The sequence below is a fragment of the Lepisosteus platostomus genome, chromosome 9, assembly GCF_059453375.1.
Source record: "Lepisosteus platostomus isolate fLepPlt1 chromosome 9, fLepPlt1.hap1, whole genome shotgun sequence".
NCBI classification, from domain to species: domain Eukaryota; kingdom Metazoa; phylum Chordata; class Actinopteri; order Semionotiformes; family Lepisosteidae; genus Lepisosteus; species Lepisosteus platostomus.
In genome coordinates, this window is record NC_142619.1 from 19,271,459 (window position 1) to 19,298,925 (window position 27,467).

Below are 27,467 nucleotides of genomic sequence, written 5' to 3' on the forward strand. Positions count from 1 at the left end.
GTCAGGCAGCAATGCTAATCATTGCACCCTCCCTAAATTAGACATCTTTTGAAAATGACTTTATTTTCAGTAACCCGTGGAAAAATGTTTAAAGAAACCTGGCTTAAACATACAGTAGGTACCATTATATCAATAGAGGAGTTTCACAAAATAAACCACATCCATAGGGCACATTCATTAATCTTACTAAATACATTTTAAAAAGCCTTGAGTATAGGTGCTTTTTTGCCAAAAATATTGCAACTTCAGTGTTATTGTTTTATGAGAACCAAAACCGGAAGTGGTTCACCATTTTCAACCTTATAACACAAGAAGACAAAGCAAATGTGAATAAACCTATAGACCTAGAAAACTGAACAACAAAAAACAATTGCACATCCATTTTGAGAACATTCAGCAATAATTTATTTTTCATAATCTCAAGAACCACCAATTTTCTCATCTTGAAAATTCATTATCAGTTGCCAACAACACGGTTTTGAAAAATGTAAAGTTACTATACAAATTCTTAATAGAAAAAGAATAAATTAACAGTGGAATTTTTCTTTATAATTCCACATTTGTTTTCTACAACATACACCTTTTAATGTCTGATTATGGTTGAACAGAATCCAATAAAATCATGTTACATGCTCTATTGTCAGATGGAGGGAATGACCTATATAGTTGTATTTTAGACTAATGTCCTTCATTTTACACAACTGTTATTAAAACTATTGACGACAATATAAGTAAAATTCTACACCTAGGTAACGAAGCAGTAACTGGTCATCTTGTAGCACCTGGAAGGGTTGTTACTATGTCCAAACTAAAATCTAATACTGACTTAAAAAATAACTTTGAACATCATTAAAACAATGGTCAATGCCGTTTAAAATACACTCTCCCCCTTTTATAAATCTTGAGAGATGTTAAGTTATCCTTCCTTGCAATTATAAAATCTTGTATTTGTTAAAGACAGCAATGGTGTGATGTTAAGTTTGAACTTACAACACGTTACATTGGGTCTTGTTTCAGAGCTTACCACTAAGTCAGAAAGGACAGATTCCGTTAAGACCAGCGTACTCTAAACCACGTAAAGATGAGGTTGCCCGATATAGTAATTTTTCATCAATAGTGATTAAAAAAAAAAAATTTAGGAAGAGATTACATTCCAAAAACTCCTACAAATACATTTGAATAGCTGAGAATTCATGGACAAAATTCATTACGGCTTCAACATCAGGTATAAGTTTTGGTCTCCTTTGTTCAAAGTGCTCTGCCATGATAAAAAAAGAATATACACGAAAAGATATAAGAATGTATGGTTTTGCTATTTAAGGCCCATTTTCAACAAAGTGGTGTAACGTGCATGCAAGGACAAAGATACGACGACTGTCTCTAAAAATGACCATTTGATAAAAAGTCATAAAAAGATTTAGGTTCTGTCATCTGGGCTGTGCTAAGAAAATGTTTTCGGCATGTACCAATAAGGTTGCTTACTTTATGCTGTTCACACTGTTTGTCCTGCAGCATTATTAATCTCTCTCATTTTCCTTTCCTTGGCGCTCTACACTATTGCTGTCTTCATTTCACTCTTTAAAGAAACAAGCACATGAGACAAGAAACAAACACCCACAGTTGTGCTATTCTCAAAGGAATCTGAGGAGAACACAGTTCTAACCTCAGCAAAATATTCAATCCTACGGCAGAGGGCATTACTGTACTTGATAGAATGCCACCTCATTTCAAATCCACTTAGCTTCAACAGACTTCAAAAATAGACTTTGGGATATTAGAGGTAATGACATTATTATATGAAAGAAATAAGAGGATATTACTGTTTGATCAACATAAAAAGCAACTAAGCCCTCGGCGATACTAATGGCACTGTCTAGCTGTAACAGTTCAATTTTTATTAATCTCACCAAAAACAAAAATAGAAGGTGTGCTTTTTCAAACCAGTTCGTAAAAAAATAAAATCATTTTAAAAAACAGATCAAATTGAAGGTGGTGAAAGGCTCATGCAAGATGTACTGAGAAGTGTTAAATTAGCAACTGCTACTTCAGTGTAAACATTATGGCTTCTTCACACTGTAAATAGTAATAAACGATTGGAACACTTATTGTGCACGTTAACCACTAAAGAACTGCCTTACAACAGTAAATAAATTTTGTGATTCCATAGAATATCAGACAGGACAATGTGATGAACTGAGACCCTGTTTTCTTTTCTGTGAAACAATTATTTTTTTCAGAAGAAATTAACTTGTTCAATAAGAAATTATCTTGGCCTTTTAAAAGAAGGATGACATTTCATGCCATTATTCACATGTGATGTTCTGATTAAATTGATTTATTTATTGAAAGTGCCATTTTACACAACAAAACCTTGATGCACACATACAGTATGTACTGGGATGTTCTATTAATTCTTGTGTGTTTTGTGGTAAGAGATTTTCTAGTCTTTCAGCGATGAGTATTTTATCAACAGCTTAAATCAGGACACCTTCTACTGATTTAACATTGAGGGAAATAAAAAGAAATTAGGAAAGCAGAGGACTTCGTCAAAAACAAGAACCTGAAAAAAATGGATCCATTTTTGAATTTTTATCAACTAAGTTGACAGAAAAGAAGCTGCGATTCCTTGAGGTGTGCTATTATTTTAGTATTTGTTTTGACTCCTCATGTTGTGCATACTTCTGCAGAAATGACAGGGTTCCTGTTCTTTTTACTTTAAATAAACTTTTAAAGACTTCTTTGAGTGAATGTTTAAAATAAATGTCTCACAGTAAGTACATCACATCCTGCAACAGTGACTGCTCAACATATTTCAAAGGAAAGGTTACAAAGGTTATTCATCTAAGATCTGTATACTGTTTTTAACAGCATCTGATTCTACACCAAAAGTTAAGCAGTTTTTTATCCCACACAAACCCAGATTAAGTACAAACCTGTGTTTTGTCTCGTGAGGCAGAGTATGATAAAAAATGTAATTTACACATTAAATGTAAAATGAAGATAGCATGCTTGTATCCCCACAGACTGGGGAAAACAGAAAGCTATCATCAACTTACGTATGATGTAATACTTCTTGTGAAGCAGGCCTGTTAAAAAGCTGTTTCAGTGATGTTACAGTACAAGCATCAGAGCACCAATGTGTATAGCACCGGTGTGGGCACAGAACCCTGCTTTTGCCAACATGTGGAAAAGGAGGGTATTGGTAGAAGCCTGAGATATGAGCCTGTGTGGACGAGGCTGTCTCAAAATCATTACAAAGAAAAGTTGTGTTTAGAATGCCAGCCTGAGCTAAGGACATGAGAGATTGGCTTGATTTCCTATCCAATTTCCAGGATACTTCTTTTTGTTGCAGAGAATAAGGGGATTGATACTTATCTGTTAGGCATTCTTACTATATTTGGATCTGAACCCTTATAAAAACTTGAGAGTAATGGGCATATATTTTGCAGACAAACAACATGCTCATATACTGAAACAGCGAATGTGACTTAATTTTAATGCTGAAAAAGGGAACTGGACCTCTGTGCGCCATTTATCTGACCCGCAGTCAAAAAAAGGCTTAACTATAATGAATGGAGCGAACACTGTTCCTCTGCCTTTGGTGAGTTTTCGATTTATCGTTAATCGCCTGGGGGCAGTCAGCAAGGAAAAAAGAACACAAATGAAGTACAATTTTCCAACTTGAACAATACTAAGAGAACACCCAGAGAAAGTCCAACATTTTTGATTCTGCACGTTGCACAAGAACGAGGCATCAGACACTGTGCTATATGAAGGCTGGTGTTTCTTCACTTGAAAGATCGGTCAGGTAAACCTCTGAAAAGTCCCATTATCTTTCATGGTTTCCATTCTTTCTTTGATCTTTGGTAGTTCAGAAGCTAACAAGATGCACCACTGTCAATTTATGTTTTCTGCAGCCTGTAGACACTTGATGTTCAGGAAATGCAACCAGTCACAAAAGCATTTTTTGACTGGGGATGTTGAGTCAAAACAGATGGGGAAAAACACTTTTTAAAAAATATTTTTCAATATTTTCAAAAGATTAGAGAAGTCCATCTTCAACATTTAATCTCTTTTATAAAAATAAAACAAAACAAAACAAAAATATTGGTCCAAAATAACAAGCCATAGCAAGTGGGTAAATTCAATTCCCTCTGGTTTTAGTCATGTTGTTCCTGCAGCGATCAACAGAAAGTTGTACTTGAAAGATCATTGAGAACTCTGAGAAGCCTGACAATACGCTGTCAGTCCTGGGGCTCACTCTTCAGTGTAGACGTATTTGTATTGCATTGGAAATAAAAAGCTGTTCATGATCTAATTGCTTTTTCTTTTGGTAACCTCAGCAATTCAACAAGAATTCTATTTTGTGCATACAGCTCTGGCTGTTAGTTTGTTGTGGGCTGGTGTTACATGGGGTCCAATGGCACCTCCTGGTCAGAGGCTGGTATCCTTGTAGCTCATTGTTTGGTAGCCCAAGAGTAACAGTGCCAATTCGTCCAAATGGCAGATCGCACAGCCCAGCTTGGCCAAAACATCCTGGTGCCTCACCTTTTCTGGTTGTTGTGAAATAAAAAGTGCTTGGAGCTGAAAGTCAGTTTCTGAAGGGTAGGTCTACCCATGTAAGACAAACATTGAGAGACAGTGTTGCGATCTCTGAAGGACATTGATGTTGGGGCCAATTCTGTGAACAAGAGGAATTCAGACCAGAGTCCCCGGCTTGGCCTTTTCCCGCCCATACCATTGGACATCTGCTAATTCAGAGTATAGGGAGCTGTCCAGGTAACAGCTGTCATTGTAAGAGCTGAAAAGAAAACACACACTCCTTAATTTATTGCTCAAGGACCCCATAGTATCTTACTATTTTAAAATTCTGATTGTACCTTTTTAAAATTAAAGTCAATCTATTGAGAATGATTCAATTTATTTTTATTATTTTGCATTTCACAACATCTGTAAAGCAACAAATAATGAGGTACTTTATCATATACCTTTAGATTAATAAAGATTGTTTATTTTTGCCATTATACAGTACCACAGGAATCATGAGAGTATCATGAATGAGTGCAGGGAAAATCTCAAAAACTATAAAATTAAATATATATATATATCCTCACTACTTGGTGATTTAATGTGAACGTTTTGCTAGAAAATTTGCATTTGATGCATAATTTGATACATAAATTCCTCATTATTGATAATGTCAGTTTAATGCAGAATGGCTAATGGCACTGTATTATACTCAATTAGCCATAATCGTTTTCTGCTGAATTTTTTATTTTTGGTTAGACCTCTTCATAAGTTGAAAATGAAGCATAGAATTGCCATTAACTTTTTGATGACTATGAAGCATCAAAGGAAATTTACATACACTGAAATTGTTCTCTAACATCAGAAATTCCATGACTGTGTTTTTTGAATTTATATTTTCCAATATGTTCTACTTGCAAAAGACATAGTACAGCTTTTTTTAACTGAATTTTAATGCAGAGCTGATGTGAGAAGTGTTAATTATATTTACAGATACAGCACAAGCACAGACAGCATGCTTTGAAAGGGACAGCTGTAGAAAACAAGAGAGACAGGTAGTACTGTACCTCTATTCGTCAGTACTTTGGTGAGCTGGATCCTCAATGGGAGAGTTTTCTGCTGTGTCTCTAAAGCAAGAGAAGTAGAGACGATAGTAAGGCAGAGGTGTGTTAGTAGGAAACTGGAAATGGACAAGTTGTTAGGTGAGAAAAAGAAATGGTAGGTTAGTATTATTCTAAAGTTGAGGATTAGTACTTGTTAGCAGTGCAAACTGCTGGACAAGAGGAAAATTAGGAAACATACAATAGATGGAAAAGAAATCATTTGTTGATCCATACATACTACAGCATGTAATTTTCTCTATACGTGAAATGCCACATACTGCAGTTTGTGCATGCATGCACTCTAGACCAGAAAGTAAACAGTGTTTGGAAAAAAGATCTGTTTGGTCTGGAACCATACACAGTGTTAATAAAATATGAGATTTGTTAATGCTATGCTTTGTCTTATGCAAGGCAACATCACAGTTACGCTTAATTTAGTTTGACAATCCTGATCTTCAGGACTGTAACCACAGAGTCTTCCAGTTCCAGTGACAAAGTTTTCACCGGATCTGCTGAGCATACCTCATAAGCATAACCTCATGTACTGTACAGTGATTGGCCATATTATGGCAGTATAGTAGGGCTACAATAGTGTGTAGCCTTGACCTTCCTCCTGTCTTTGCTTCTTGATTTGTTATGTATTCTTACTTAGTTAACAAGCATTTTGTCCACAATTAGACAGCACCTTTCACGTTAGTCTACATTTTCCTGTCTACCTACGCATGTATACATTGATTTAATGAACACATAATGTTTTTAAGAGTATTAGTTTCTTATGTTACCAATGTGAACTTAAAGTTGATGGAACTGTCTTCAGATATGAGATGGAGCTGAGAAGCAAAGTCAATCATCCCTGCCTTTACTTGTAATAACCACATATTTGTGAAACTGAGGAGATTCCAGTTAATCGTAGCCAACAAAAACAGCTATGCACCGACTGCCAATCTTTTATGGTTGGTGAGGGGCAGTGAAACAAACACGAATACAATGAAACTGTTGACTGAAGGCAGTAAAAAAGGCTTTTTAATGCATTTCTCAATTGAAAATCCAAAAAGGGCTGGATTATAAAATGCTTATAGGATTGAGTACAGAAATGACTCTACATTTTGCCAAGACGTCTGGAAAAAAAATACTTTTTGTACAAAAACTATTTGAATTCCAGGTCTTGTGTGCTGATGCAGATGAGTACCACCTTTATCTCACAGGCTAATATCAAGTTTAATTTGCACTTTGCCTGGGACACTTCATTTGTGCTTAAATTGTGAGGGGCGCCCTCCTCGGCCACCCTCCGTACTACCCAGGCTGAGCAGAAACCGCTTCAGGTCGAACTTACCCACTCTGCCAGCTAAGGATGTGCTGAGGACTGCTGGGCGGGGTGGCTGCAGGCTCGCTACACGGCGTCACGCTCCTCTGGCTGCGAGGAGAGGCGGCTGGGGAGACACAGACACAGGGGTCAGGCAGGTGTCGCAGGCCTCTGGAATCCCTGCCATGCCACCCCTCTGGCGAGGAGGGCAGAGGGTGGGGACCAGGACTCGCAAACTCTGTTCAGCTTGGGTGGGCGGGTGGGTGGTCCATTTGCCAGATCACCCTTCAGTGAGTCATAAAGGTACTTCAGCAAAAATCCTGTTCTTTAAAATCCTCCCTGAAGGAGGATTTCAAGCTATTTACGAAGGCGGGTCCCCCTTCTTATTTAATAAAATAAGCATGGGGGGGTCAGCAGGACTGCAAAATTTTCATAGTGTTTCCTCCCATTGAAAAAACACTTTTCACTTCATTGTTTAGGCTAAAGTTTAATTTGTAAATTAATCAGTTAAGCCCATACTACTGCAATCTGTTAAATCTTTTAAAGTTGATAACAATGGCACATAAAATATTTCACTTTTTTATATTTAACCTACAACTTAAATCATAGTCATGACATTCTTTGGTCTCTTATTAATACCCTTAAAAGTTTCCACTACATTATGATAACGGAACAAAAAATTTAATTGTGAACAATGGGCGATAATTTACTCCTTTATATATTCTTATATATCCTAGTTTAATGTATTGCCTCCAGGAAGTGTATGCAAGCCTGGAATAATCTGGGTGTAAAATGACTACACCGTATGTTCTCTCTTGGGTGTGGTACTATTTATAACTAAGAACACACATTGTGTACAGAGTAAAAAAAAAAGTCCTTTTTAAACAATAAAAATATTCATCAGAAAAGTCGGCTTCAGTTCTGTAATATACCACAGGAAAAAAAATCAACGGCACCATAAGAAAGCCACAGGATTCTTAACTGTTGACCCTCCTCTTTATTGCTGCTCTTAAGTCAAGATAATGGTCAAGAATTATGTACCTTTGAAAGCAGACAGGTATGTGGAAATCATCCACACACCGTATTTCTAAAGCCATTAGAAAACACCATCACGTCAGTAACTAAACTTGTGACAGTAATTCTACAAATGTGATTAATGGATATGCTACATCTCTGACATCACAGATGACAGTTAAATTGGGTTCCCTGATTTGACAAAACATAAAGTGGCTGTACATGTATTCTTGTAGAAGAAGATTTTTACTTGTTACATCTGTTTGATAAAGTGCTTAGAGTTTGGGAATTTGCGTTTTTGTAAGCTGTCAGCTACAGCAGACTGCAAAGGACCATTACATTGGATTTCTTCCCGGGCAAATCCACCTTTTCTTTCCCCCTCACTGCACTAGAATGGATGAGCTCCATCAGCTATAACCCCTTCTCCAGGAGATATGAACAATGGATTATTGTTGAAACTCCTGTCAAGGAGAGGATTTTTGCTTCTTGGTTTTAACGCTGACAGGGGATGATATTACAGGAATTACACACAACAGCTAGTTACAGTTTTAGTATCTTAACACATCCAGCGGACCACCCTGCCTGCAAAGCTAAGGTCCCCCCTTAGATAATGAGTATCTAATTTCTGGGAAATTCACTGTGGCGCGACATTTATTTTTTTTCATCACAAATTTGACAGTGCTGGTGTTTCAAAAAAGTCCACCAAAGCCATGTCTGTCAAGTCAAACACGTGAAGGCAGATAAAACGATCACTCCCATGCAATGTAGCTCTGGCTCATACTTAGAAGAGAGCGTTCCCGAGGACAGGCGCTCTTTGTGCCTACCTGACGAACCTTTGGAGATCTGCGTCATCCTGTTTCCCCGGTTGTGAGCCACAAAGGAGCCCTGCAGCGTGCTGTACTGCGAGCCGCTGTCGGAGGAGTTGGAGCTGGTGTGTGAGAGTCTGTTGTGCTCTTTGAGGGAAGCCGAGGAGCGCTGGTACCAGCACCGCAGCTCCTCTGACACAGCAGTCCTGTTCCCGCCTTCCCGCCCCAAAGAGGGAGTCCTTACAATCTGTGACCGGGACGGGGTCAGACGGCCGCTCCCTTCCCCCTCCTCCCCGTGCCAACTCTCCTTGTACATCCCCCCGGCCGTGTAGGAGTTGGAGGTCTTGAACTGGGCCTTGACGCTGTAGTGTCCCTCCTGGTCGTTCTCTAGGCTGCGGACAACCACGGGGGTGGGGCTGCCCTCGATGTAGAGGGGGTACTCCTTGATGCGGTACTGTGACGAGGGCTGGCTCTGGCTGTGGAGGTACACCCCATGGTGGGTGCCGCCGTTCTTGGCTGCCAGGTTGGGCATGCTCCCCGAGTTAGAGGAACCCAGGTTGCTGGCTGACTTGTGCCGCTGCCTCTGGCGCTGCCGGGCTTTGGACGGGGAGTCCTCTGCTAACGTGGAGTAGTTGGGGTTACCCTGGGCGGGGTAGTAGTGCTCCGAGCTCGAGTGGCTGGTACAGGAGGAGCAGTCGTCCAGGGGGTCGGAGCCGTTACTGCTGCGTGTCCGGGGGGTGTAGAAGTCTGGACTGCCCGTCTCGTTCTCTGAGCCCAGCAGCTTGCCCTGCGACTCCAGGCTGGAGCTCCGGTGTCTAAAGTGCTGTGCTAAACTGTGCAGTCGAGTGGGGCTGATGTCGACTGAGCTGTGGGAGGAGAGAAGAAATCCGGTTAACCCAGAAGCCAACTTGTGCTGTCTGCTAATGAGTTAGTACTGAGACTAACCTACAATGCCAGTTAAAAAAAATAAAGGTGGGAATTATGTAAATGAAATCTGATGAATAAGACACTACTGAATCAGAAGGGGTGAATTTTATTTTTAAATTGTATATCTGGGCCCTTTTTCTTTTTATAAAACTTTCAACATTATTGTTACTATTGTTTCTTTACACAGAACAAGGCCAGTGTCTTTGGCAGGACACAGTTCAAAACAAATCATGTCATACCTCATGGATTACCCATGCCTTTATATTTGTGAGATTGAAATGCTTTTACTAATGTGTCTACGTTGCTACAGTACATGTATCTGTGCAGCCACATGTTCCTACAACCCTGCAGACTACAGTAGGGCACTTAAAGTTTCCTACAAGGACAGATCTTCCAGATTGATTTTTGAAGACAATCTAGTTGTGGGACATTAATTTAATATAAGGCTTCTCCTCGCAATATATTAACTTTTAGATGGGAACTATTTCACTTGAAATCATTAGAAGCTCACAAACTCACCCCTACTGACAGTAAACTTCTGTGAAATAATACCACCCTTCCCTTACCTGAACCCACGTTGAAAGAAAAACTGGGCCCACACATTTATCAATAATGGGCAACATGTGACATACAATTGAAATTAAGAAATGTTCAAATTAAATACTATTCTTATTTTGAATAAATACTGTATCTGAATATTCCCTCCTGCCTAAAGATTAGGTAATGTAAACCAGAGCAGAAAAGGCTGTTTCACAATAGTAGGTCAATGTAAGAGATATTAAAACATTGTAGCTTCTGATAATGCAGGATATTCTGTAGCAACTGACAGCCAGAACACAGGGCTGAAGCAAACTTTGTTTTCAGAGATTAAATGATATGTCCAAAAGTACATCATCAGCCCCAGTTGACAGACTGCTGGTTGCAGCTGCAAAAGTTTGACAAATCCAATTACACTTTTCAAGATCTAGGTCTTCAAAGTTTTCTTAAAGTGGGTGCTGAGGACTTTGAAATTATCATCAATTATTGCTTGCACAGGTTGAAATTCAAGATAATTTTCCTGTAAAAATTTCCTGCAATGGAAATATATTAACACTGCCACCTCCCAGCCATTCCTTTCACAATTTTCTTTAAAAAGCCAATGGTCTTGTCACATAACGACAGAATGTTGGTGCTGGGATTCAGAAGTGAGACATTCAGCACATTCTGTTAATTGAAAAATATCTGCTAAGTATGCAAAGTTTGATAGCCACTTAGATTTAATTAACTTTTCTGTGTCGGACGACCCAGCACCAAAATGAACAAACTGCAAGTCATCTCTCAGTTCAAACTATTCTGTTTTTTTCCTCATGGCACTCACTGCACTTCTGCATGTAAAAGCCGCAGAACCCATTATCCTGCATAAAATTGCGAACACTTCAATATTGGGCTGAGATTTGACAAAGTTTCAAATTTTTACTGCAATTCGCAGAACACAAATTATTTCTGGTTTATGTTTCTTAGAAGCCAGAGCTACCCTGTGTTCGATACAATGTGTGAAAGTAACGTGGCACCACGTCCAGAAGTTCTGCTTTTAATGCAATCTTTCTCCTCGCCATAGCGCATGTGCATATGTCGACAGAACATTTCTACTCCAAGTCATGAATTTGCAGGATTGCCAAAATCTTCCTTGTCTTGACAATTTTCCTTGCGAAACAGTACATCTTTGCATAGTTTCCCTTCATAACAATATTTTATGAACATGAACATAATATACCCGTAGAACTGTCTATTGTGTCTTGCAACAATGTCAGTGGACAAAGGAACAGCTATTGTTGCATAATTGCCTATTTACCTCCATTCATACAACACATTGCTACAACAGGAAACTGAACAGGATGCTCAAAGATTTTTTGTAGGTTGTCCTTTGGTCTTACAGTTCTTATCTGTTAAAAAATCAGCTGCCTTGCCAGCATGTGTGGCATATATACTGTAAATGCCTCTTTAAATTTAAGGATTTCATGCTGTTTTGTACTAGCACCTCTGAACAAAAAACACGCCATAGGTACTGCTCACTTACCTGTTAGCAGGTAAGTGAATGGAATACACCTTCTGTTAACAGATAAGAGTACTGAATCCAGTTGTCCTTATATTTTTAGCACATAACTTACGTCAAGGCTATACTTTACTGATTAATAATAGTGGCAATCATTTAACTACTGACTGCAGCGATTTATTCAGTGGCTGAAACATGTTCATTGCCATAAGTGTTTGTGTCTTTAGCTGTTTTTTTGCTCTCTTTTATTTAATGAGCCAGTGATTCATTTAATCAAAACCATAGTCACATACGCGGTCAGTGCTTTCACACACGTATGTTACACACCTTGTCATAATAACACAACAGTGTACAATGATAAATCAAGAGTCAAACACTCAGCATGATCTATAGGCCTTAAAACAATCAGTAAAAATACAATTACCACAATAGATTATAGGTATTGTTCTTTTCCTCAAGAAACATTTTGGGTGCCTCCTCTCACAATCCTTCTTGTTCCCCCTATGGTTCTACACCATAGGCAAATTGGATAAACACCATTTCAAAATTTGGAATGGTTGGGAATAAGACAAAAGCATAAAAAAGGAGGGTTAAAACAATGGTGAGAAGCGGGTTTGTTTTATCAAGCTGCTCTTGGTACACTTACCGGGTAGAGTGGACGTAATGAGGACTGCGTACCCGTAGATCTGGAGTGGACGGCATGCTGGACTGAGAGTTCCAGTGAGGGAGACTCCTGATGGGGCTGTTCTGTAGCGAGTTGGTCCCTCCAGCCTCTGCACAGCTCCCTGAACTAGGAAATCGCTTGTGGCTGCTGCAGCAAGAGACATCGACTAAGACGGCAAACTGGAGATGGTATGCAGTCACTATGCACTTCTTTTTTAATTTAATTCTTTACATTATTGAATATAAACTTTCAACTCTATACAGTGTAGTCTGAAGTGAAAAAGGTTATGAATTCTGCATAGGTTTCAGTGTCATTCTATATATGTCTAATGGGAGGACATAATAAATATTAAGATGTCATATTAACAAAAATGATTACAGTTTGTTTTTTTTAACAAGGGAAACAGAGCAATCTCCCTGACACATTCGGAGTGGTTTTCTTCTGCTATTTACATATTTGAAAGACAAACTGAGACATAGTGGATATAACAGTTAACAGGTTTTCCAACTTAGCTGTTTGTTGTTTGTTGTGTTTTAACAATCCTAAAAACAAGAAGCCAGCTTGTCTCGTTGGAGAGTTCTGTCTGATTTGAGTCATCGCTGACTGAGGACTGACCTTTTCACCTCTTGAGTCCAAATCCCTAATGACAGCCTGTTGACTAACCTGGAATGACTGTGGGAAGAGCGCTTCTTCACTTTTTCATATGGCTCATCTAAGGAGGACTCGCTCCACATTTTGGGCTTGATGGGAGACTTGTCATAGTCGGTGCGCTGGTAGTGTAAGTGCCGGAGCCCCTCCAGGGACTGGGGTGGAGGAGGTCTGCTGTGGGACGGGGGCCGCGGAGGCAAGCCTTTGTGGGGGGAAGCAGTGGGGGAAAAGGTGCTGGTCACCTGAGAATCATCTGAAAAAGAGACGTAGAGGGAACACAATGTGTCAGGAGCACGCAGATCAACATAGATCAGAACGCTGCACAACGACTGTGTTTTTCAGAGGCATATTGTTTTTGTGCTAGCTGCTAACCACCATTCTAACCACCAATTGGCTACATTACTCTGCTCTCCTCCCCACCAATAGCTGATGTGTGGTGAGCGTTCTGGCGCACTATGGCTGCTGTCGCATCATCCAGGTGGATGCTGCACATTGGTGGTGGAGAGGAGTCCCCATTACCTGTAAAGCGCTTTGAGTGGAGTGTCCAGAAAAGCGCTATATAAGTGTAAGCAATTATTAATTATTATTATTATTATTATTATTATTATTATTATTATTATTCAATTTCTCTTCAGAATTACGAGATTAAGATAAGACTGAAGGCACTCTATTTAATATCACAAACAATGCGGAAAAGGTTAAACAGACATTTTGCTAAAATGACTTTGGTCTTGCCTGCAGTAATTTTTCTGCTAGCACCTTACACCACTGGGATCTGTAAAGAAAATGGATGAAACCCTTGATTCAATTAGTTACTAGTGACCAAACATGCTAGATGGGCCAGATTGCTTACTCTAATTTATGACCTTTTCTCCATTCTCAGTGAGCCAGCAGCTCTGGAAAGGAGCAGGATTTAGAGGGCAGGTTGTGCAGGCTGGCTAAATGACAATTAAACTTACTGACCAATGTCAGTAGTTGTAAACACAAGATCTTCATCAGCCCAATAAACAAGAGACAAAAATGAACCATGATCTAATACGCTCAAGAAAAAGTGACTGTCACCATTAACTTAAACCTGACAAACTAATTATCAAGCTAGAAGTAAAAAACTAATTGAAAACTTAATCTACACACATGGGCCATTCTGTACAGTCCAAGGGACTATGCACCTTCATAGGCCTCAATGAACAACGGAAAAATTATACTACTGATTTATTTTCCCCCTTTATTTTCAGATGGTATTATCAGGATGGCTAGCTACCTGTCAGAGAAAGAAATGAAATTAGAAAATACTATGGAGAAACCCAAATATTTTCAACATACCATCTTCCAGAACAAGGGCATCTGACAAAGAGCTGTCTTCAGAGCCAATATTTGCTTCTGTGGAAAAAAAAAGGTTGCACATACAGTATTTCAGTACAGCGTTCTGTAAAAGGGTAGTTGAAGCAAGCCTACTGTAGGTTCTCTGCAATTGTGGTCTTCCTCAGCTTGGTCATTCACCGTATTTCTGTACAAAGGTTAAAGTCTTTTTAAAAATGCTTAGATTGTGTGTATGATCAGCAGTAAGTAGTTCACTTAAAATAACATGCTCTACTACCTTAATTACTTAAATATAGTGCTTAACAATCACTATGTCTTTTCACAAAAAGCTTTTTTTTTCTTGACTGCAGCCACATACTTATCTTCAGTGAAACATCTAACTACCCCTGATGCTTTTTAACAGTGAAGTAAGTTTTTTTCCTTTAAAAACTGAAACCAGAAGTTAGAAGTTTTAATACGTTAGAAGTTTTAATACGATGTGTATCAAATGAGATGATCTTCCTCCTGAAAGTTTTGTGGATTCTTCATAATAGGGACTTGTAAAAGTAAAACACTGATTATGTCATTATGGTCTTTCATGAACAGTAACTTAGCATTATTAACTTTAAGTTGGACTGAACTCAATGCAAAAGCAGATTACATTTTATTGTCCATACATGACTGTCTGCTAAAGATGCAATCTTTGACATTTCACAAGAGCTTAGAAAAGAGAACAGGTCCAAGGCTGATACAAGTTGTTTTGTATCTTTTCTAAAGTGCCTCATTAAATTACGTATTGTTTATCCACAATTTACCTTCGATGATAAGTGAAGCCCTCTGTGTGGGTTTCTTCCCAGATTTGATGCGGTACTCGTTGATGGCATTCTCGATGTCCTGCAGTTTCTTCAGTGCGTTCAGGTAGGAGGTTTTTCTCTGTTTCTTCAGCTTCTTGCTGACATGGGGATCACTGGCAAGTCTTCGTGCCGCCTCTGTGATCTGCGACTGGATGGCAAACTCCCGTTCCAGGCGCTCCAGTTCTGCCTCCTGCCAAATGAACCCACGGTTCAGCCCCCTCTCTTCGTCACTGTCAGGCCTATAGCTGACAGTGCTAGAGTAGTGGCTTTTGCTAAATTAACAGAACATAACTTCTAGATTAAAAATGTTTTTTTTTTTCAGTAACATTTAGAACGGTTCACATCCCCTTGTCCTTTTATGTTTGTCAGGATACAGGTACAGCATGTCTCTCACAATCTGGCCTAAAACTGAGTTCAGGATGGAAAAGGGGAGCACTTTTATTTCCAAAATGGAAGACTTGGGTCACCTTTGTGTGGTGAGCTGAGGTGACCCCAACCAGACTCAAATCTGACTTCAATCCCAGAGTCAGATAATGACACACCTCAGGCCTGAACTGGAGACTGGACAATAGTACTTAAGGCTGTGAGTGCCTTTAACGACTGACTCATTCAAAAGTCACAGAGCAGCCTTTTTTTTTGCAAATTAAATTAAATGCTTCCATTACTGAGATCTGTAATCTTTTAAATTTTAAGTGCTTTTTGAAGAGGCATTTTTCCCTTTTGTTTATTTACTTGAACATTTACTTAGGCTTTAAATTGTGGAGCACTTAGGAAATTGCGCAAAATGCAGTTTAGAAGTCTTTATTATATTGTATAGTGTTGTTGAGCCTTCAGATAGCTAGATGTTAGTGTAAAGGCCATTGGCAAGGAAAATCTTTTGCTCTCACTCTGAACCATATTTTTGTAAAGTACACAAGTCCTTACTGGTTGGAAGTTTTACAATATTGGTACCATAAAAACTACAGATCTGGTGAAACATTTACAAGAAAATAAATAGCCTAAAAATAGATGAAGTGTGATTTGCTACTTTCAGATGGTTCTTAACTGCTGCTGGTATTGCAGCAGTTCTGGTGCAATGTAGACCATAATCTATGACTCAGTTTTAAACCTTTATTATTTAACTATTAGTGTACATTTGAAATTATGACATACAAACAATTTAGATTTGTTTCATTACTTAATCACTACTTAATTTAAGAAATCATCAAGGGGACTTTGAATAAACCACAATTATTGAAAATATCCTTATTTAATGTTACCCAATTACAGTATGCTTCAATTATGAATTTATACATAATGCAGTTTAGTTTGGACATGTAGTTCACTTAAGTTCGCAACATTTATTATAAGTATAATATAGGTATTTTATCAATTAAATAACTACAGAACATTTTTAAATGTATTTTGTTTGACTAGAATTAACAACTTAAAAATGCAATAGCTATGAAACTGGACAGAGAATCCTAGTCTAATCTGCATTCAGGTGTAATAGGATCTGAGGAAAATAGTCTTGGAGGTGTCTGGCCCTGACAAACAGCTGGATAGTATAGCTACACTATTTGTAGCCAGAGGTCTAAGGCTGAGAACCAGAAAACCATGGATATACAGGTAGAACAGAAAAGTCAATGCCTTCACTCTTAACATGGAAGAAAATAAAAAATAAAACAACCAGTACAGTTACCATAAGTAATACACTTAGTTTAATATCAAAGGCAGAAAACTACCTAAATATAGTCTGTTTCAATCCTTCAGATTTAAGCTAAATTCCATAAGGATATTAAAAGAATATTTAAAAAAATCAGATGCAGAGTACCATTTAGATTTTTGTTTGCAGAGACTGATGAATTTAGCTAGAGAGGTGTACCCTACAAATTCATGTATGTATGGTTTTAAATTGTATTTCATGCATACTATTCCAACACCTGAGCTTTCTTCGAATGTAACGTAAGTCATTATATTTTAAGTGATCTGCCCTCACCTCTCCCTTCGGCAGGATTTTCTGCTCATCCAGTTTAAAGGCAGTGCCAATCCTCCGGCGGACAGTAGGCGGTTGTTCTCCTGGATCCAAGGGATATTCCTTAGGCAACTTCCCCGTCAGCTCCTAAATCCAAAAGAGGGATTGAGTGTGCCATGATGAAATACAAGGTGATTCTTATATAGTGCCCTTCATGCCTAAACATCTAGAGCACTTGACAAAAATTAAAACAACAAACGTGTTAAAACAAACCCAGTTATGTTTTCTTACAAAAACATATCTAATAAGATATGACTTGTAAATATTATGAACATCCATGCATAATATTTTAGCATTTTACATATTAAATGGCATAAAAAAACCTCTATCATATGATGCACTTGAAGGAAAATAAAACAGTGCTGCTTCAGAATTAAACAATGATTAGACTGTATCAACCCACTACACAATTTACAGAGGAAAACTAAAAGGGTATGCACTTTGAAAAACCTATGAAGTGTTTTACTGTTTAGCAATCTGTTACAATACAAAGAAGAAAGGTCCAAAAGAGGTCTAACCTCAGAAACATATTTTAAAAAGAACTTAAAAACATTTGACAAGTAATCTCACCCTTTGATAAAGGCAGTTGCTGTAGGGAAGAAATTATAAAGTGGCAAAATATCCTTGATTAAAGTGGTGTTTTGTTAAAAAAAGTTAAAGATTTTTGTACTGTAATGTACTCCATATAAGGAGAATAGAGGCCAAATCCATTTTCCTTACAATTCATAAGAGTTTGTGACAACAAGAAGTTGGAAATGTCAGCTGTACTGTGCTTACCGCCTCTCGTATGCAGAGTCTCCTGAGTTCCTCCAGACGCTGGCGTAGTGTCTCTTCCAGAGCTTCCTGCCTGGATTTTAGTGCAGCCAGCATGTCTTTCTTGGCAGACTGGGAGCTATCAGACTCCTGGGAACCTGTCAATAAACACAAAAGTTATTGACTCAGCTGACAAACAATATTTCCATTTGTTGCGTGTGGATATACTGTATATATATATAAATTAAGGAAAAACAGTCTGATTACATCTCCAAAGAGTAAAAATCACTCATGACAGAGTATATTTGGGCTCTCTACTGAGTTATGAATTTGGAAGTAAAAATGAAAGAAATATCAAATGGCCGAATACTTTACGTTCCTAACATTTGTTTTACAAGCAAAATTTGGCCAGTTTATTTTAATAAGGCTGAGAGACACTTCATTCTCAGAATAACTAGACTAGCATGTGGTAATTAAACTTTAAATTGTGATAATTCTGTGTAAGTCTTCACTGACAAAATTAAATCACTGAAAGCCCAGACACCCTCTGTCACTGTTTCCACTGTTTATTCTTCTCTTATTTGCTGCACAGGGATCAGTCTGCCTAGTAGTTTTAAGACAATAGTGACTAAGGTTGACCTTAAGAATGTGATAACGAAATGTAACCCTTTAACCTGTAGTCTGCTTGGCTTATATTAGGGAGTGTTTTCCTGTTCTGAGTTCAGTATTAACTCATATTGCAAATTCCTCTCTGACATCTGGAAGTCCTCCTACAGTACACTGGAAATGGCTGAAATGAAGCCACGTCTGTTAGGAGACTTGATTCACCTTCAGATGATCCTTCCGATTCTTCACCATCCTTTTCCTGGCAAAACTTGTTTAAAAAAAAGTTGTGGCAACACAGCTCCAAGATCACTGTAGTCAAAGCACTGAGACAACCCTACTGAGAGTCTGTAATGACCTCTCCTGATCTTATAAAGCTTCTTAGCCACCTATTTTTGTACACTTCGATGTTTCTTCAGCCTGTGACAGTCTGTACCATGGGGTTCAGATTACGAAATACCGATTTCATTTTTTTTCTTGCAGACTCACCTTGCAATGATTTTGGACCTATTTTTTTACATTCAAGTCAGCTTGGTTCCACTGAATTTTCTTCTGTACCTTCTGATGTGCTTTATGGAGTTATCACAGGACTGTCTAATTTGTCTCTTGTATCCAATATAAACAGATATTATTTTCGTTTACATTGTTAAACAGGCTATACTCATATACCGTTTCTATTGCGGATAATCCAGAGGTGGCATTTTCTAAACGCCAAAGGGTAATTTAATCATGGACAGCTGCAAGCTGTTTAAAAATAAAACTCCAGTAGACAGAGGTGCTATTGGTGGACTCTTGGCTTGTTAACCTGAGTCTTCTTGCACTGAAAGCTCCTTGATGGTTATAACTTGACTTGCTGTATGCAAATGTTTGGCATCATGGGGTCTTGGTACCCGAGATATCTAAGAAAAGAAATCTAAATTTAACCGGAGCATTAAAACAGTACATTTTCTAAAGTCCAGGCAAACTGTTTAGAATAATGTCTACCAGCAGAATTAACATGCCCCACTTTAATGGGGCTAAAAGTTTAGTTTAGTGCAGTTAAGTGCAAACTGTGCCTCAAGAAAGTAACTCCACTTACACAATATGAAAAATGTACTGGCAAATCATAAGCCATTGTTTAAAAGTAAGTCTCGACTGCAGAAGAAAACAAAAAAGCCAAAACACACAGCTGTGCTGCCACTCCCACAATACAATCTTTTCAATTAGTGGCAAAAAGAAAAGAGCCCCAACCTGCCAATTCTTTGCTTTATACAAAAAATAAGGGTTAACAATCAGTGTGATAATAAGCTTTACAAATGTATGTTATATTTACAACATGGCGCTTAATGAAACTATAGGACCCCAAATAATAAGCATTGTAACAAGAAATTTAAAATGAATGAAGTGAGGTTAAAATGAAGTGAGGTTATTTTTAAAGGTATTTTAACCTGCTGCAAATCCTATTGTGACCAGGTAGAATACAGGGTTCAAATATTTAATATACCCAGCAAATTCAGGTTTTGACTTGCCCTTGAGGAACAGGCAGGAACTGCAGACAACTTGTTCTGTGAATCAGCTTGCCAGTCAGCAACAGTAGAGGAACATGCTGAGCCCACACCGCAGAGAACAGTGAGTAGCCAGTGACACAGAATTGTAAGTGTCAATTAAGACATATGCAGCACAAAAGTGACTGAACATAAAACATAAAAATGCATAAAACTACTGATAGTTACAAATGCATACTTATGTTTTCACAGTTTCTGTAAAACTAAACATTTTTAAAAAGTTGGGAAAGGGCAAATCCTGTTTTTCTGCTGCAATTAGATTAAATTTCTAGAAATAAAACCGACTTTGTCGTACTAGTGACTACAAAAATATGATATTAACAAAGGTGTCAGTCACTGTTTATCTTATGCTACTTGTTAATTTGTATTTTCTCTTCCGATCACAACAGTCTGAGTGAACAGGTGATTGCTGTAAGAAAACAAAAGAGCAGAGGCTTGTTTGTTGCACACTGTAATTAGGCAACAACATTTGCCTGAGATAAAGTGTCATAATTCACATGTTTGTATACAAAAATATAAATTACTTGCCATATTAAGTCACTACCCTACCAGCTAACCAAATAATGTTAAAACAATATCATACAAGGCTGGAAATTAATACAGAAACTTAAATTTGTAGATTATGTTGAATCATTTTTTACTATGTTGTCACAACCACTATATAGCATTAATACATTGCTGCACATTTGCAAGCTCTGGCAACTTTAACAACTTTAACTTTAACAGATTAATGACGTGTAGAAAACTTCCCCAAATAACATCTCTTATTATTATCTTATTACATCTAGTTATTAAAATTAGCTAAGTGTTTGGAATGTGGCTACAATGTCATGACTGAATGTTCAATTTTATCATAATCCTAGTAGTTACTAAAACATTTTGTTTAACATAATCACAACACAACCTTCCAAGAACAAAATATCAATTACAATAATATATATAGGACCTGTAAATAATAACTTTTGTATTATTTTTTACATAAAATAATACAAAGCTAGTGTTTTGTACTCTCCCAAATTTTAGCAGTCATTATTTAAAAAATGAACATCAAAACTGACAATTACATTTTTTTTAAATAGCAAAACACATCCATAATCAAGTGAAATGACCAGTTTTTACTGTTAATGATGCTGAGATATTCGTGCTTATGATACTTCATACTTGAACTAATGTTTGTTGACTTCTGAATCTAGTTGCTCCAAAATGTCACATTTTCTGTGAATTACTTACACATTCAGGCCTTCATATTTGACAGGAATGGCTGGTACTGTGTAATCTTATATGAGATCAGCAAATACCAAATTCCCGATAGTTTCTCAATCCCAGATATAATCAGAAGAAACTTCAGATATTAGCTGCTATATACCTGTCCTCCAGATAAGAATTTCTATCAGAATAACAGAATCACTAACAGGTAACAGAATCACTAACAGGTAACAGAATCACTATCAATATTCAAATATACTGTATACACTTAGTTTCTTCAGTTGTATAGCATGATGAGCTAATGGATAATGTAACTATTTTCATTAAATGCCCTTGGGACATTTACTATTGTACATGTATTGTGCACGACACAATTATTTACATTACTTTCTTCATATACAGTACCTGTCATAGTTTCATCTTCCCAGCATCAGTGCAAGAAAAAGTGACCTTTGCCAGTGCTACAACTGTTCATTGTCTTGACACAGCCCGTACCATAAAATCAGTCTTTTTTTGATGCAAGCAGCACTTTTTATGTTATCTTTTGACATTGAATAAGCAACGAAAAGGCCAAGAATGTCTTTCTTTATAAGGCAGAAACGGATGTGTAACAATGTAGTACTGCATCTAGAGTTTCATCGTTGCTGATGAAAACACTAATCCTTGCAACACAGAGCATTGTTTTGTGTTGAGGTCAGTCGACCGCAAGAGCAATAAGCAAAAGTCTGCACCTGTCCAGACTGCCAGGATGTTTGTTGGGAAGCAAATGGAAAGCAAGATAAGGAAGCCAAGGCTGAGGTTAGGCAGAAGGCCAGGCCAGTTCAGAACACATCCACACTCTTAACACACCCTGTGCTCGGCATGAAGTCAGTGAAAACAGGTTTTAAGAAAACCCAACGTTGTCAGTTTCTCTTCTGTTTACAGTTCTTATTTCAATACTAAAATAAAAATGGGCTTTAATTTTGACACACTGTTTCCGAGTGATAAAAATACTCCTGTCCTGCAATATGTTTTATTAGAGAATAGAAGTTTTTTCCATCCAGAAACTAAACTGAAGGCATTAACTTAGGACTAAAATGCCAAGAAGACAAGCCAGGAGTATATAGATAAAAATGAGGAAATTATTTGCCCAGAAGAGGAACAGGATGCATCTTTTAAGCATTACCTATAAACCCAGACGAGAACTTGTTAGTAAGAGAAAAACAAATGTTCTGAGTAACGCGACGGGAAATCCGACAGTTAGCCAGCCAACAGTTATGCTTCTGTTATAGCAGGACAAACTATGTGTCAGCACTTCCCGATGAGAAAAAAATTGTAACAGGGAAATTAATAATCTAGCTTTATATTACCATAAATATACAGTATATTAAGAAAACAACTAGCTAGCTGATGCCCTTGGGTCATTTTGGCGTATTTTTGCATTTAGTCACAGATCCATGTGATATCTAGTCTAGTAGTTTTCCATTTAGAAAATATCACAAAAACAACAGAAATAAGCTAGTTAAGATCTTCCCATCTAGAAAAAGCTGATAATCAGTAAGCTGCTCGCTTATCACATCGTGTGCCGCATGTGTCTGGTAACCCTTTTTCTACCATTTAATGTGCTTGATTTAGAGGACACCAAACTAAGATGAGGAAATTTGATGTGCATGATGCTGTTGGACATGTATTGAAACAATATGATACAATAAAATCTTAGGAAACCTACCAAGCTTAATACAAATCAGCAAACTACAGTAATTGCTGAACACGTTGGAGGCCAAAATATTTGTTGAAGATAACGCAAGCTATTAGGCGGTTGAGGAATGCTCTCAGACCCTTTTCCTCTCGCACTGCAATTGTGAATCAGTGAAAAAAATGCCTGTTTTCTAAATCCTCTGATCATATCCCCAAGGGGCTATTGTTTTACATGTGCCAGCTCAGACAGCAGGATGAACTCTATATCCTGCGGGACTGCCGTCACGGATCCTGGCTACCCAGCTCAGGAGCTGCGGCTGGCAGCTGCTCAGAAAGGCTGTGCTGAACTGCTCAGAAGTTAGCCACTGCTCAGAAAGGGCTGGGAGGTGATTCTCCCTCTGCCACATGGCAGCCAGTCATGTGGAGCAGCAGAACTAAGCTGTGTAATTGTGAACTCTGCCACTGCACTCCAGCCTCCAGACTCTATTCTGGTTCAGTCTCAGCACCACACTATTTTTCCGGCTTCGGGGTTGTGGGATAGGTTATGGTCTAGGTTTTTGATCCAGTTGGCAACTTAATTGTTTTAAAATCTGCATCATATTATATTGCCTATAAAACACTCACATATTCTCATTTATTTTGAAATGAAGAGCTGTGAGTGTTGTCTACACAATGTAAACAAGTGCATAGTTTATATTTTTGTAATTACTGGCAGGCATTATCTGCAGTTATTATAAAATAAACAATCATTTTACCATTCAAAAGACTGGAAACACTGTATGCAGAAAGGCTACCGAACAGTACAACATAATTGTGTTGTTCCCTGAAATTCTCAGATTCACTCATACGTATGCATGCCTTAACAGACATCTATGTCCATTTTTATAATGCAAGATCCTCACTGGTGAGAAAACTGAAAAGGTTTGCCAGTAGCAACCAAGTGAGTCCTCCTTTAATATGGACACTTGTGCAATTGAAGAGGATGTGTGTGTTGTCTGATAAATTGTGTGAGCGTACAAGTTTTGAGAAGGACTGCATTTTAAAAGCTTTGCAATGATTAGAAGAAAGTAATTTCCTAGTGGAAAAGCTTGGAAATGCCACAGACCTACACACTGCCCTAGAACATTCCGACAGGCGGGGCACCTATGTTAGGATGCTGTTTATAGATCAAAGCTTGGCGTTTAACACAATTGTTCCCACCAAGCTGGTCTTAAAAATCAGGAATCTGGGCTTAAACAACTTCTTCTGCACTGGATACTGGATTAAAGCCCAATCTATCATTCAGGATCCCAACCATCCTGGCCACAAACTGTTCTTCACCCTTTGTACAGTACATATTAGCAATAATCTCCTCTGCTCTACTCTCTACTGTACCCTTGAAAAAAATTAGTAGTAAATCCAATGGTTTTGGATTCCAACAGGATTTTTAGTGCACTTCCGCTGGATTCCTATTGGATTTTCAAAAAGTATGCAATAGGAAATCCTACTGGAAAGGTGCCAAAATTGTACAGCATGTTCTATTGAAATATCTATTGTATTTGTTATATGGGGTTTCCCACTGGGATTTTTGTTTTTACATGAATACAAGACTCCTACTAGAGTTTCTGTGAAGAAGAAAAACACAATTCTTAGGCTGAGGTGTTTTGGGCATCTGGTGAAGTTTCCCCCGGGCTCCTCTCACTGGAAGTGTACCGGGTAAGCCCATTGGGAAGAGACACCAGGGCAGAACCAGGACACGCCAAAGGGATGACTGGGAATCCCCCAGGAGGAGCTGGAGATTGTTACTGGGGAAAGAGAAGTCTGGTCTGCCCTGCTCAGCCCATTACACCATGACCAACTCCAGGAATAAGAGATGAGATGAGAATTCTTAGTTTCTTTAACCTTTACACATCAGAACATAAACTGTATATAAAGTACACTGTATACATTGTAATTGTACACAAAAACTGTCAAGCAGAAAACAGCATTGCAAGTACATAAAATCAGTAAATTCAGAGAATGTAATTCAGTAATACATCCATACTTGATTACTGTATTAAGTGGCTTACTGCTATTTTTTATATACTGTACATTATTCATTTCTACTGATATACAGTATGTATCTTAAAGTAACCTTTTAGAACATCCAACAGAAACTAAAATATTATTACTACAAGGATTAAAATCCTATTAAGACTTTTCTGACTTGGGTAGGTGTTCAAAAGCTACAGTACATTTAACATGCAGGTACCATAAGATGACACTCTAAGCAAAACACTATCCATAACTGTACAGTTTTCCTCAATAAAAGAGGGTGTATTAGGTGCCCATCCTAGTAAAATCAGTATATGTGATTTGTGCACACATATTCTTGCAATATGTGTGAAGCATGCATCATTTAAAAAAATCCACCAGGGAAGGGCAATTGTATCTTATGAAAGTGGTGTGTTTTTGAGCTTACATGATATCTGACTTTCTACTTGATTTCTTACTTACTACTGTTCTGCAGAATGGAAGGTCACTGCATTTCACAAAGAGAAAAACAGTCTCTGCATTCAAACCATCTGCAGAATTGAAATAAGTGGTACAGCAATTTCCAATAATGCAGAAAATGTGGGACATAATTACAGAGTGTCTAAATATAGTTCCAACGGGAAAAACACATAGGGTAATTATTGCGAGCAGTCTTCTTTTTATACAGTGAGATGAGCTATGTCAGCTATTCACAATAGAGGAAGGAATAATTAATTGGCAGACTTGGCAGTATTGATACCACCATCATTGACAGAATCTGCACATAAAGGCACTACAGAGCCATTTTAGTTATTTGGATTCAAGTGGAAAGTAAGTGTACTTTCTAAAATAAGTGTAGCAGCCATTAAATTTAAATCTAAGGACAAATCTATCAATAGTCGAATGGGCTGGCTGCCTCAAACCACCACACACTAACAAGACTGAACTTTACAGCTCACAGTACAATGCCTGCAGTCATGTCTTCTTCACAAACTAGACTACAGTACACTAAAACTAAACTACCAGAGATAAACACATTGTCAGTCATTATTGTGAGTGAAGATACACAGAAAGTGAAAGAAATCGAATCTTTAATCTATTTCTTTATTATATTCTTATGTCCAGAGTGAAGCAGTACCTTTCCCTGCACTCTTGTTATACAATACATTAAATTACTACTTTAAAATGGTTATATTTCAAGACAAAAGTCAAAGCAAGGCAGAGGAAGCTCTGTAACTAGGTGGGACATTACAGAAGAAAGCTGTCAACCCAAGGTGGGGGTGCATTTTGAAATTCTTTGACTTCTCTCAAGTTAAAAGATATTGTATATTTAGACATAGACAGGGGTACAATTAAACCATGGCAAATAATTAAGAGGTAAATATTCAAATCCATTACCCCTGGATTGGTTACACTGACAAAAAGACAGACTTACATCAATCTGCAAGACCTATAGATTTGCTTTTGGTTAATGTGGAGATGAGGTGTGCAGCTTTCTGCCTTATGATAATAGTCTAGTTAGCATTCCTTTCCTTCGGTTCTCCTTCATTATGCAAACAGCCAAAGCGCAGGATTTTAAACCCGACTGCATGTTCTGATTTTACGGTAAAAGAAGTGCATTTTGTTCATCTAGCAATATAGAAAACCTGCAGAAACTTTCACACGCATTCTCTTTAATGTTGTTTTGTATGTTTATGTGCTATTTTGCCGAGTACCAAATTACAGCATATCTTTTTAAGGACCAAATTTGTAACTTTAACCTGACCCAAAGTTTTAATCAAAAGGACTTTCTGCAAGGGACATCTTAGTGGCAGCAGCACCTAGTAAAACACTTATACATTTCGACAAGAAAGAAATGGATTTGATGTGAATAAAGGACTGAAGACAGATGAAGCGGAAGATGCTATCTGTCATGCAGCTATCTCCAAAATTATTTCTTGTTTTGGAAAACAAACCCCTCTACCGTGAAAATGGAATTTTATCTACTCTTTAAGTTATTAGCATATTTTTTTTCTTGGCCTGCTGGATGTACTGATTGTTTCTTTCATGTCTGCTCTGCTTCAGTGATTTCCAAACGATTAGCACTGTTAAGAATAGGTCCCCCCAGGTTATACTGTACCTCACAGAGATGAAAAGGCCTGTTTCCTCCTTGTAATTGTGTGAATAAAAGCATTATAACCTGGTGGATACTTCAGAAAAAAACTGTAAATGTGTATGGAGTGATATTAATAAATTCAGAAAGTGGTTCATCATTAGAAAAACAAAAAAAAACTCTGTATCAAAAAGTCAGAAAGAACTATTAATGTATTTACTACTAATCTGACACTTCACTATTCTATTTGCTTTCCGAGGAGTACAAATACAGGTATAAACGCAGCTGGTGGTAAATATTAGAAGTCTCAAGAGGCACTTTTTTTCTTCATCCATTGTGGACACAGGGAACATTTTGAAGGTGAGGCCTAGTGAAATGCAGTCACACTGTGTTGGTATTAGAAAGGCAA

General features: G+C 37.8%; 1 protein-coding gene across 14 annotated transcripts in view; it reads right to left on the reverse strand.

Moving 5' to 3' along the window:
• Positions 1–381: 381 nt before the first annotated feature.
• The window catches only part of frmd4a (FERM domain containing 4A), a 283,776-nt gene continuing 256,690 nt past the window's right edge, over positions 382–27,467 (reverse strand). For 8 of the 14 annotated variants that reach the window (XM_088647131.1, XM_088647132.1, XM_088647133.1 and 5 more), the window contains 9 exons: positions 17,969–18,102; positions 17,156–17,278; positions 15,139–15,367; positions 14,348–14,404; positions 13,040–13,277; positions 12,359–12,523; positions 8,772–9,619; positions 6,964–7,060; positions 382–4,801 (listed from right to left, as the gene is read on the reverse strand). In XM_088647131.1, the coding sequence (XP_088503257.1) occupies positions 4,699–4,801; positions 6,964–7,060; positions 8,772–9,619; positions 12,359–12,523; positions 13,040–13,277; positions 14,348–14,404; positions 15,139–15,367; positions 17,156–17,278; positions 17,969–18,102 (1,994 nt within the window). In that variant the 3' untranslated portion in view covers positions 382–4,698. Of the gene's footprint in view, positions 4,802–5,594; positions 5,655–6,963; positions 7,061–8,771; positions 9,620–12,358; positions 12,524–13,039; positions 13,278–14,347; positions 14,405–15,138; positions 15,368–17,155; positions 17,279–17,968; positions 18,103–27,467 lie in introns of all 14 variants that reach the window. The other 6 variants (XM_088647136.1, XM_088647125.1, XM_088647137.1 and 3 more) reach the window with 5 other exon arrangements.